The 12,170-nt window shown below is 42.8% G+C and overlaps 1 protein-coding gene across 3 annotated transcripts in view; it reads left to right on the forward strand.

The window, feature by feature from the left end:
- Positions 1-11,432, forward strand: part of LYRM4 (LYR motif containing 4) — a 136,930-nt gene extending 125,498 nt beyond the window's left edge. For all 3 annotated transcript variants that reach the window (XR_005654197.1, XM_039869414.1, XM_039869413.1), the window contains one exon: positions 10,976-11,432. Coding sequence is in view for 2 of the 3 variants with exons in the window: in XM_039869414.1 (XP_039725348.1) it covers positions 10,976-11,159 (184 nt within the window). In the remaining variant the exon portion in view is untranslated. The remainder of the gene's footprint in view (positions 1-10,975) is intronic.
- The last annotated feature ends 738 nt before the right edge of the window (positions 11,433-12,170 follow it).

A 12,170-nucleotide genomic window follows, 5' to 3' on the forward strand; every position in this document is an offset into this window, starting at 1 on the left:
ACCGTCAAGAACTAGCTGGCTCCTTCATCATCCTAGGGAATCAGCAGCCTAGGCACTTGCATCACCTTGTAACTAATTATAGCAGTGCTGGGATTCGGGCCTTGCTGCTGTAGTTTTGGTGACCTGAGGCACTGAGTTCAGGGCTGAGGTACAACCGAGCTCAGTGCAGAAGCATGACCTTTGATGGGACGTCTGGCGGTTTGCCTGGGCTCTCACTGTTACCATCCCGGAGAAGTGCCAGGTTTTGTTCTGACGTTATGTTTGGGTCCTGGGTTCTGCCCAGTTCCCAGAAGGGCTTGGTGACTGAGTCGTAGCGGTGCTCACATGCAGCATGGTGTGCTTGCGTCTGGGCCCCTTCACCTCTCAGAGCTTTAGTTATACAATGCTTCACAGCTGACCCCAGGGGACTTGTGACCAGCTCTGCACCCATCCCTCAGGGGTGGGGGAGGGAGACTGTGAATGTGGCAGGAGGGCAGCCAGCACTTGTCTCCTGTTTTATAACCATCTGCCCTGCCTGAGTAGTGGTCCGGACCAGCAGGTAGAAATCATTCACAGTGCCCATCACTTCTAAAAACCAAGTCGTAGAAGGTAGGAAGGTGTGATCTCTGGCCTTCATTAACAGTGTGGCATCTTAGGGCTACGTTATAAGGTACGAAGACACTTTCCCCTCACCCCCCACTCTGGTCTTGTAGTCCAAGGCTGTACCTTCTGGAAGGGCTGTACCCAAAGTGCACCTGATGGATAAATATCTACCCTGGTTTTTTGGGAAAATATTCACCACTGCAGTGTGTGTGTGTGTGTGTGTGTGTGTGTATATATATATACACACACACACACACACACACATACATATATATATACACACACACACACACACATATATACATATATACGTATATATATACGTATATATGTATATACGTATATATGTATATATATACATACACACACACACGCACTCACTCAGGCAAACACACTGATAAAAACTTTAAAATAACAATAATAAAGGCTGTGCCTGGGTCCCCTTAAATAAGTGCTCTTTTTCACTGAGGGGTACCAATCACCAGCAAGGGAGTGATCACATGCATGGACCCACGCCCTCACCTCCCTAATGAGAAACTCCATGAGTGGGGCCTGGGCCACATGTATTCTGAAAAGTAGACCCTGTGGTTCTGGGGTGCAGTCCATGTTAGAGACCACTGCCTTACACTGTGTATCTCTTCTAAAAGGATTTGTTCCTGGAAAGGAGCCAGTATGCTTGTTGGAATGGAAACCCTTGCCAACTGCCCGTGACTTCAGCCTCCTTTGAGGCCACAGTTCTCTGAGACTCATTCAAATGGTGTGATTTCCTTTAATGGCCTGGAATACAAAAGAAAGTGGCCATCACATGGTGGACCTTTTGTTTTTTAACTGAACATCAGGCATGCAGAAAAACAACAGAATAGCCCAGAAATCTGACAACAGTGGGTAAGAGGTAGAGTATATAATTCATCATCCAAACCAGGACCCTTGAGAGTGAAACAAGGCTCTGTTAATAATCACACTGAGAAAATACATGTAAACTGGTTGTGTGGTCATGCTAATAAGAGTACACACCCTTGCATCTGGTTTCTGTCTTGTCTCTACAAGCAAGGATGAAATGTGTTAATTATTAATTGTCACATGGGATTTAGGGAAGAGATATGAATTAGTTTATCACTCTGCCAGGAACATCACAGAGGAAATAAAAGATGGACTCCTCACCACCACCCTCCACATTAGGAATATCCAATATCTGAGATTCAGGATTTACAGAGTTGAATGGAGATGTGGTGCATGGGCAGAGGAAACTCTTTCATCCCTGGATTCTTTGAACTGTCCATCTCTCTCTACTAGTACATTTAGTTGTTGACTGCATTTCCAAAGATCTAGTTTGAACACTTCAGGCATTCTTCTATGGCATAAAATGGTGTCAAAATTAAAAGTAGTAATATGTAAACATTTTGAAAAACAATTAGGCAACTGGATTCAGAAAAGAAAAAAGCCAAGTGCACCGTTATTTTTAGAGGAAGACCATGTGGCCTATATTCGTAAGTTTAGGTTTCACAATACCTCTTGTTGCTAAATGGAAAAGACTGAAAAAAATAATGTATCTTTTCATGTATCCCTATTTCACTTTGCTGCTTTAAAAATTATTAGAGAGCATAAAATATGATAAAAATGGTCTGTTCGAAAAACATTTGTCATTGTGGGTGACCTGACTATAGCAAGGCTGTGATGGAAATTCTCTACCACTCTGGGGTCTCACCAGAGAGAATCAGCGCATGAGCTCCAAGCAGTGTAGAAAGCTGTCGGCATGGGTATAGGACAGAGGAAGGGCACACACATTGTGCTCACCTCCCACGGGACAGTCAGCAGGCAGCAGAACGTGCTGTCCGACGGGAGACCAAAAACTGAAATTCTCCCATCAAAGATTCATTATATTGGTGGCTCAAAGGTTTGGGGGCGGAGGTGGTTCAAAGCCCCTAGCAAGTGTAGTTCTCTTAGGAATGTGTGTAATACCTTGAAAATATGCCTCTCAAACCAGGTGTGAGGAGGCACTCAAAGGTACAGGGTAAATAAAGTGCACCTTCTGGAAGGCAGAGAGTTACTTGACAACTTGGGGAAACATGTTAATGCCAAAATGATCATACATAGATTATGGAGCAGAATACATCAGTTACACAATGATCAGTAGGGGACTTCAAAGATGTGCTAGGTACTGAAGCCTCTTCAAACTAAGCCCCACACCTCTATGCGTATGGCTGTCTATTCACTGCTTCTGTGTAATAAGGTCTGGTTTCTAACTCTCTCTCCTATTTTGTTCATTTATTCTTGAGCTAGTGCCACATTGTTTTAATTGTATCTCAGAAATGCTTTAATATATCCTTTTTCAAAGTATTCTTTCTTATTCTTGACTTTGTATTCATTCAAATAACCCTTTAAGTCATTTTCTCAAATATCTCAAAAAATCCTGTTGGGGTTTTTATAATTGTGTTAAACATAAATTAATTCAGCAAAAGACTGACATTTTTATCTCATTTCATTCACACTTATTTTATACTTCTAAGCGTTATTGTTTTCTTTCTAAACATCACACACTTTCCTTAATAAAGTTTTGTCTAGATGTATACTTTTTGTTGTTGTGACTGTTGTTGCTGTCTTATTACATTTTCAGTGTGATCCACTGAGATGCTGGCTTCTTATATGTGAAATGGAAGGACAAGCCCACCTGAGCAATTACACTCCTTTCAAATGTGGAGATTAAACACCAAAGATGTAGTTTGCCTGTAAAAGCCTGTATATTTCTGATAATAGTGTCTTTCTCATAGAGGAGTTGTGAGATTAAAAAAGCTAAATACTTCTAATTGCTTTAATTAATTAAATGCTTAGAACAGTGCCTGGCATACCATAAGTGCTCATTAAATGTTAGTTACTTTCACCATCATTATCATTATTATTTTTTTAATAGTAATATTATAATCATTACAATGCCAGAAATAAGATTTGGCACTTCCTCCCATCAGACAAGGAATCATCCGTGCCCAGGTGGTTTGCCCATCCACCAAAAGGGAAGAGAACAAGCACAGTGCACCCCATGGCTTCACAAGCAAAGCCAGATATCAGCATGTCTCCCATGACTTTCAGTGTCGAGGGCACCTTCTTCTCACACCAGACATCTCTGACCAGCTGAAAGTATCGTGGGCCCTTCCTGGACAGGAAGCTGTACCCTCAAAGCAGAGTCAAGGAAAGAACGAACTCAGCTGTCAGTCCTCAAGTCGAGCTCAGGAAGCTCCAGTTCAAAACCAGGTGATAGTCTCAAGCATTGCTGACACCCTCTTTACACATTGTGGGTGGGTTTAGTAAGTACAAAAATCATAGACTCTTACAACTAGAGGGTGATGAGCCTTCGAGATCCTTAAGGTTAAGATCTGGGACCCTGTGGTATTCAACTTGATAGTAGATGGGCAGTAACAGAGGCCCTGCTTAAGCATCCTCACTGCCCCCACCCCAGCAATTGAGCCCAGCTCCTCTGAGTCTAAATCAGATTGAGATGTGTTGCACAGGAAACAGCACATTTCTTCAGATGAGTAAGCAACGAAGAGCTGAAACATTGTATGAAATTTTATTTTCTTGGATTCTCCTCCTTCCCCAGCAGGCTGTCTGTCTAATGAGTCTCAGAGCTCATAAGTGTTTCTAGGCCATCCAGTCATGCCGTCTACTCGCAGTTGAGTAATCTGTATTTTCCTAATGGACTCTAATGCCAACTCCTAAAGTTTATAGAATAGAAGTGTGATCAGCTTTAATGACTAGTTTCTGCGTGGTGATAGTCTAATGTGGCTGTTTAAGTCAATTTGGGATTCTGGAGGGACAGTAAATTGAAGCTGTTAACTGCACTTCCTCACTTCCATTGACTAGTTCCTCTCACCTGCAGCTTGGAAGCAACGTGCTCTGTCATTAGCACTGCAGCATCCATCCCCAGCTGGCCCCCTGATGTGTGCTGACACATTTTATAGCCCAAATAAATGCAACAGAACTGTGCAAACATTTATTGCCTCATCTCTGTACTCCTCATTGAGGTAACATTTTAATATTTCCTCCCTTTGTGAATTGAATATTTTCCTTGCCTCTTTGTAATTGCTCTGAGTTAATCCCTGTGAGCCTTGAATTATAACCTCCAGCCTTCTGCTAGGCCAAATTTAAATCATTTGATTTTGCTTAACAGTGAGTGGACATTCTTGTTACAGTAAATGGTCCTATCACTATTTTTATCGAATTGCCTTTATCAGTTCTATGTTTCCACTAGTAACTCACCACAAAAGCACTTCATAATCCCTTATAGATCTCAGGTTTAGAGCTGGTGAACATAAAGCTTTATAACCAAGGATACCAGACACTGGTATCTTTAGTTATCGAGCACTTACTAGGCAACTTTTACGTATCTGGCACAGCCCTAAACCATGCTGTGAGGCAGCTAAGTCAGGTAGAACATGAGCCCTCCCTTTCTCCTACTCCCTGTCAGTCTGCATATTTATGCAGAGAAACCGAGACAGGCACACAAATGCTGACAGTGTGAGGCCACATGAGTGTCACATGGGTGTCACAGATACATGCAGTAAGTGTTTCCAGGAGAGAGAGAGGAGACCCAGGGAAGCTTCAACCACTGCCCCAAAGGGTGGGTGGGCTTTTGCTTGGTGGACATTGAGTCTTTCCTGGTGGAGCAGCCTGAGCAAAGACACAGAAGCTGCAAAACTCAAGGTCTCATGGCAGTCAGTGAGAAGTTCACTGGCACATAGGAGGGCTGGTGGCCATCAGAAAACTGAAAAGATCACACCAAGGGGCCTGGATAGATGAAAAGATAGTAATATTAACGCCCTCTTAACATCATTGAGATCTTAGTTCATTCTCTCTCCCCTCCCCCGCATCTGCCATAAAAGTGTTATTCTGTCTAGAATTTTTAAAATCTAATTCATGCTCTGTCAAAGTGGACTATAAATTTGAAGGTTTGTTTTAATTTAAAGTTTACTAAAAGTTGAACTCTTTGGATCACCCCGTCGTCCTTCATTCTGAAACTTTCTTTGGAGCCTTTTATGTGGAGCCGATTGGGACTAGGTCACCCCATGTCACACCTGCCTTTCTTGTAAGAGAGTACCTGTCTTCCAAAGGTTCTATCCTTTAGATAGATGGACTTTGAGAAGGAAAAACTATGTTAAAACTGTGTTAGTGGGGGCTTCTTTCAGGAACATAGCAGAAGGGCCGCACGGCAAGAGAACCTGTGCTCTCCCAGCCCAGCCCCCAAGTAGGTGGCTGTTGGCACACACAGCATGTGCACGGCGAGTTACGTGGGACGAGGGTTGTTCTGTGGCAGAACATAGTGCACAGCCTCAGTCCACCAAAGGGAGCGGCGGCTGTACAAACAAGTGAACCTTTTGGGAAGTAGTTTTGCAAGATCCATCAGTAGTAAAAATATTTAGATCTGTTTACCCAATAATCCCACTTCTAGCAATCTTTTATAATAAAAAAATCAGGGAAGTGATAAAAGATTTATATTTTTTATAAGTGGTATAAATTATAATGAAATTTTATATCATTATTAAAAATATTCTTGCAGAGAACAGTTAATGATTAAGGATTGTAATATCAAAAATAGAAAAAGCAAGTGATGATTCCAAATTAAAATATTGTGTTTGTATACATACATACATACACACACATTTTAAATCTATATGTGAATTAAAAGACTACACAGAAAAATACCAAAATCTTAATAGCCACATACTCTCAAGCAAATATTTAGGGAGAAAGTAACAGGATCTTCATAAAGTCCCTGTGTAGTTTTTTTTAAGTTTAGAAATTTCCAGGCTGTCTGTTAATAGTACGCCCTGGTGATAGGACATTGTTTCCACATCCTGGGGCACAGCTCTCCTTTGCAGGGGCCTTTTTTTCAATAGTCTTATGATCCACAATTAAAATTCACAGTGTGCATTCATATCACTCAGGATTTGGTTTAGCCATGTATATAATAAGAAATCCAAATAACAGTAGCTTTAATAAGATGGAGTTTTATTTTCTCTCACATAAAAACAGAAAAACAAACAACCAAAATGTTTACAGTAATCTATCCAGGGCTGGAATGCTGGCTCCACAGTCATTAAGAACCCAGGTATCTCCTACTCCTCATCCTTAGTGTGTGGCTCCCATATCAAATTTATCTCACAGTGCTAGATTTATCTTGCAGTTCCAGCCATCAGGTTTGGATTGCAGGCAGAGAGAAGGCAGAGTGGGGAGAGGCAATGGAATGTCCCTGAGCTGAGGCAGCCCCCTTTAAAGAACTTCCTGGAAGCTAACGTGTCATTGACCTCCTCTAGCTGCAAGGGAAGCTGGACCATATAGTCTTTTAGATATTGTCCACAATAAGAAAAAAGGGAGAGGTAGATATTGGGTAGGCCCCAATTACATATGTGGTTATCTCAAATTTTAATAAATATGTTATTGCACCTCTTCATTGAGATTTTTCTGATTACTACAGCTGTATTACAGTGACATGAAATTAATGTTATAGAGACATCAGCATTGGTGAGGAAACTGATAGAGGAGCAGCATTTTGGCACTCGACGGAGGTCAGAAAATATAGATTGAAGTCTTTTACTCCTCCATTGATCGACTTCTCTGAGCTTTCTTTGCTCACCAAAAATGTAGGTAGTGATTTTTATCATATCTAAATGAGTCTGTCTTGATCTTACTGTTGTTTGATTTCCCCTTTTATATGTCACCCAAATATTCCTTCAGCCTGCTGCACTCTGTATACTTTCTGTCACCCCCTTAGTTTAAGCCAAAATCATCTGCCACCTGCACTCTTGATGGGCTCTTGTCTTCACACAGATATAGAGTGATCTTTAACCACAAATCTGAGTAAGTTCATCTTCTATTTTTAACATTTTAAAATTTTCCTCAGAATGAGTTAGCATCCATGATCTACTTAGCCTACCTTTTACTCTCTGTATTCTCTACCCCTGCTCACCCCATCCATACTCAATGCCCATGACGTCTTTGACATTCTTCATAAGCCCAAATGCATCGTGTGCTTTCACACCAGGCTGCCTCTGTGGGGACTGTTCCCTCTATCTGGAATGTGCTTCTCATCCCTCCCCTGGCTCCCACTTCTTGGTCCATTGTACCCCTGGGGCTTCACTTAAAAGTCATCTCCTCTGCAAAGTCTTCCTCAGGCTGATTCCCATCTCCTTCTAAGTTCCCCTAGTCCTGCATGCTGCCCTCTTTGCCAGTACATACTAGATCAAGGAGCAGTTACCTCTTTCCTTCCTTGTCTGTCTCTGCTCCTAAATGTGGAGCTTCTGAGGGGAGGAATTACGTCTTCACATTTCACCCAAGTACAGTGTTTAGTATAGTAGGTGCTCACTGCGTGTCTACCCAGTGATGAGAGGTTGTGGCTGCCCTTCCAGGCCTCCTGTAGGGTTTGCTGGGTCATTTACCCAACAAATACTTATTCGTGGTCTCCTGTAGGTGACCAGCCTTTTACTTGTAAGAAGGAACCCTGCCCTGTCCCTCACCAGCACGTCTGGCTCTGATTCCTACTCATTCGCTCACCACTGATCTATTGGGTGGTATCATCTCCAGGACTGTGAAGGTCCCGGGACACAGACATGCACAGTTCACCAGCCCTGCCTTTGAGGGGCACCCAGAGCAGTGGGAGGGATAGAGAAGGGACAGACATGAACTTGAGCACATCACCTCATAACAGCCCTATGTAGAAGACCACACAGATGGTCTAGACGGGCTGCAGAGTGTGGAGGGCAAGTTTCGCTAATGTACCTCCTTGACTGCTGGCCTATAGGTAAAAGGAAGAAAGCCACCCTTTCAGGAGGTGACAGGATACTAGTTACATCCTCAGTTGCTGTAACACATTGGTTATTCCCTCCATGTCTGCAATGACTGTCCCTTGGTCAGGTTCCCACCAGCTGTCTCCAGGGCTCTTGTACCATATAGGTGCCACACTGGCCCAAGAACTTCACACACTTTTCATTTGACATCTGCCAACTTTGTTTAGGGCCCAAAGACTATTGGAGCAGCAAGGGACTGTAAAGATCACCTAGGAATAGCCTTTCATGTTACAGAGGAGAATTCTGAGACCAGAGGGCGGAGGTAGAAAGTGTCACACAGTGAGCAGCAGAGCCATGGCTACAGCCCAGGGATCCTAACTCCCACACCCAGGGTCTTTCCAGAACACCACCTTTTCTTCTAATGTGTCAGAACATATGGAACACATCAGAGACCACCTGGCTGGTACCAGAGGTATCCAAGATGGGTCCTGGAGACGTGGATAAGCATTTCAGTCACAGAAGCTGAAAATCAGAAGGAGTCCATCTGCTTCCACCACTGTCTGGCATATATATTCCTTCTCTATCCTCACTTTCTACTCCTCATAGTGACATGGAATTACAGCTTCCCAAGGTGGCCCCTTCCGTTTTTGAAAAACTATAAGAGTTCTTCCTTATGCCACCTCATCATTTACGCTTGCCACTAGAGCCTTGAAAAAATGATGATAAACTCAGTCAAGGATTCATAGAACATGTAATAACAGACACTTCTGAGGGATTCTTGATGGACCCTTCAAGATCAATTAAATGTGAAACAAGCTTCCAGGTAACAGAAACATTTGAGCTGTTACATAAAATTATTTTTATTAACCTTGGTTAGTTATGGGGGAGATCCTTCAAAAGTAACCTTTTTTTCCTTTTAAAATAATTGGTATTTTATCCTGTCTTCTAAAAATCATTGATAGTGGACCTATTTGTCAGTTAAGGTTAGAATATGAAAATAAAACCATATATCCAGTATGGAGAATGCTGCTGATTTTCCTCTTCTCTACAGTAGGGTAAATATGGCTACAGCTTATCCAGCAGCTGTTTTGGATTGTAAAGGAGGGAGGCCAAAACAAGCCCCTTTACTCCACTCGTTATGATTATAGTATGATCCCGTAGAAACCCATTCCAACTAATCTCAACCCTCAAGGCGTTTTATGACTGTGCTATTCAAAGTGTGGTCCACAGGACCCCAGGTGGCCCCATCCGCTTGTGTCAAAAGCCTTCTTATTTTTTTTTGTAGTTGTTATTTTTTATATTGAGAAGAGGAAGGTAAGACTGAAGACACAGGAGCAAAGCTCATTGCTTTGAGTATTTTTAGGAATTGTGCTATAGTATTCATTCCCACCACCTTTTTTTTTTTAAGTTAAGGAATTCACTTGCAATTAAAAATTCCTACATGACCATCCTCATCCCCTAACTCTCCACCGTGTACATTTGCTCCCTTTTTAGATGATGTAGCTTTTCTCACCTCTTCCTTCACTTTCCCAGCACTACAACAATACTTGTGAGTTATTCTTGCTCCCAGGCCAACAGGCTACCTCTCTGCAAGTGAGAGGCTGAAGACTTAGCAAATGGCATGAGAGGATGGAAAAATTCAGCTGCTGTCTACTGGAGCCATCAGTGAACGAGCACCATTCCCTGTACCTTACAATGACATAATCTCCCCTTTTCCTGGGCCATCATTTTTAAGTGGAATATTAAGGCAAGGGTGGGAAACCATGTGAAAGTCTCGCTTCTGACCCCTGACCCTTCTGGGTGGCTACTCTAGCCTTTGGGAGTCTCCCTCTTATACTTACATACAATTACTCACCCCAAATACCCACAGATAGTGGCCAGCTGCTCTGAAATCCAGATTGATTTTCTAATGCTCAGCCCTTTGTTCGCTAATTGTCATGAAGACCCTTTGTTTCAAAGGAAGGTCTAGTCACCTGCTGTGACCCCAGATTATGGCTCCAAGATCCACCTGGGACAGTAGGAACAATGAGGCACTGAGACAATTAAAAAGAACGCTTATAAAGACAAGGGCAGCACAGATGAGAGGCTGGAGGTGAATAAACAGACTGCTTGTCCTCAGCCCCAGCTGGGACGGGCGGCCCAGTATCATTTGCATTGCCTTTAATCACTTTTCTAGTCTGACGTAGACAACATACATTGCCGCTTTATGCAGGAAGTCTTTTCTTATGGAAGAAACAGTTCTAAAGGAAAGAAATCCTGTTAGGTGAGGCATTGCTGTGCACGCATCTGGTTGGTTTTGTGAGCCTCCAGGCAGGGAACCTGGTGGATGGTCTCGTCCAGCTCAGGACAGCCAGAGAAATGAAGGCTTCGGATGCTGGTGCCATTTCAAAGGCAAGAAGGAATGAGTATGCGGATCCCTGACTTGTTCTCACAGTGAGGGAGTGGGAGTTAGGTGGTGCAGGGAATTCGCAAGGCAAATCTGGTGACAACATTTTGCCCCACAGTGCAGTTAAATGATTTACATTTACATTTAAATGTTAGAAATGTTCTTTCTGACCTTTCATAGCTAATGAATGGAGTCCCATGGTTCTTGATCTGCGTCTTTTCTTTGCCTTCAGGTCCACATTGGCCAACTGTATTCAACTGACAAGCTTATCATTGAGAATCAAGAAAAGCCCAAGACCTAAAGACCGCTACCACCAGCCACCACCAGCAACTGTGGACCACCTTCAGCATCCATTCTGTGCTTGGGATGGGGCTCCCAACAGACCACGAGTGACCACCTGCATCAGCTTAAAATAGCCTCTTGCTCAGCCTACCCTGTAGGAACTGATCAATTGAGTGAGGTTTCCATTCTTCTGCAGCCTTCCTTCATGGAAAAAAAAAATGGCTGTCTTTCCTTGGTTCAAGTGTTAGAATGAAGAGCCGGAGCTCACTCAAAATAATGCCATGTATTATTGTGTCTCCTCTCCACCCCTCCCCTCTTTAGTGGTTCATCACCACTTGTATAAAGCATCTCCAGACTTTGTTTCTTGGTCCTTGACAATAAACAGAATCGTCTCCCTAAGCCTGCTACACCAGATACACTCATCGGGATTAATGCACTTTCGTTTCTGCTGATGCAGGTCCTGCAGAGGGCACTGGAGGGACCAGCAAGGAGGCTCCAACCCTAAGCTGAGTCCTCCCTTTGTGGAAGCAAGTCCAGGACCAGAAGATAGTTGGGAGGCAGCAGGGAGGAGGGCAGGGCCGAAAGGGTACTCCACATTTGATACCTGGGCTCTATGTAACCACAAGAATGGCAGGCAGGCAGATACATACCTAGAGACAGGGCACTCCACAACCTGTCTACTCAGTGCTTTCAGCACTGCTTTCCAAAGCTGGTTTCCCAAAGTTCACTTACCGAGTCAGAATCACCTGGAGTGTTTGAGAGTTTTAAAACGAAATTTCTCGTTGCTTCCCTCCACTTGGATTCTGACTTAGTAAGCGAGAAGTGAAACAATAATTTATATGTACATTTTTAAAGCTCTCCTAGTGGTTTTAATGTTTAGCCAGCTCAAGAAATCCTGCTCTTTGAGTATGTTACAGGTTAAAAAAAAAAAAGATATTTGTATGCATTTATCCTTGGAATAACATCAGCTCAAAACATGGAAAGAAGGTATTAAATAACATACTTGACTTCTGGAGATTTTATGGGGGACCCAAACACTGAGTGATTTCTTGTTTCTCTAAACAGTACTAAACGTATTACTTATGTGTTTAGGTTTAGAACAGGCTCATATAAATATTTACAGGTCCTAAATAGCTGTGACAGTG

Source organism: Pteropus medius, unplaced genomic scaffold, assembly GCF_902729225.1.
Source record: "Pteropus medius unplaced genomic scaffold, Ma_sr-lr_union100, whole genome shotgun sequence".
In the NCBI taxonomy this organism is placed as follows: Eukaryota; Metazoa; Chordata; class Mammalia; order Chiroptera; family Pteropodidae; genus Pteropus; species Pteropus medius.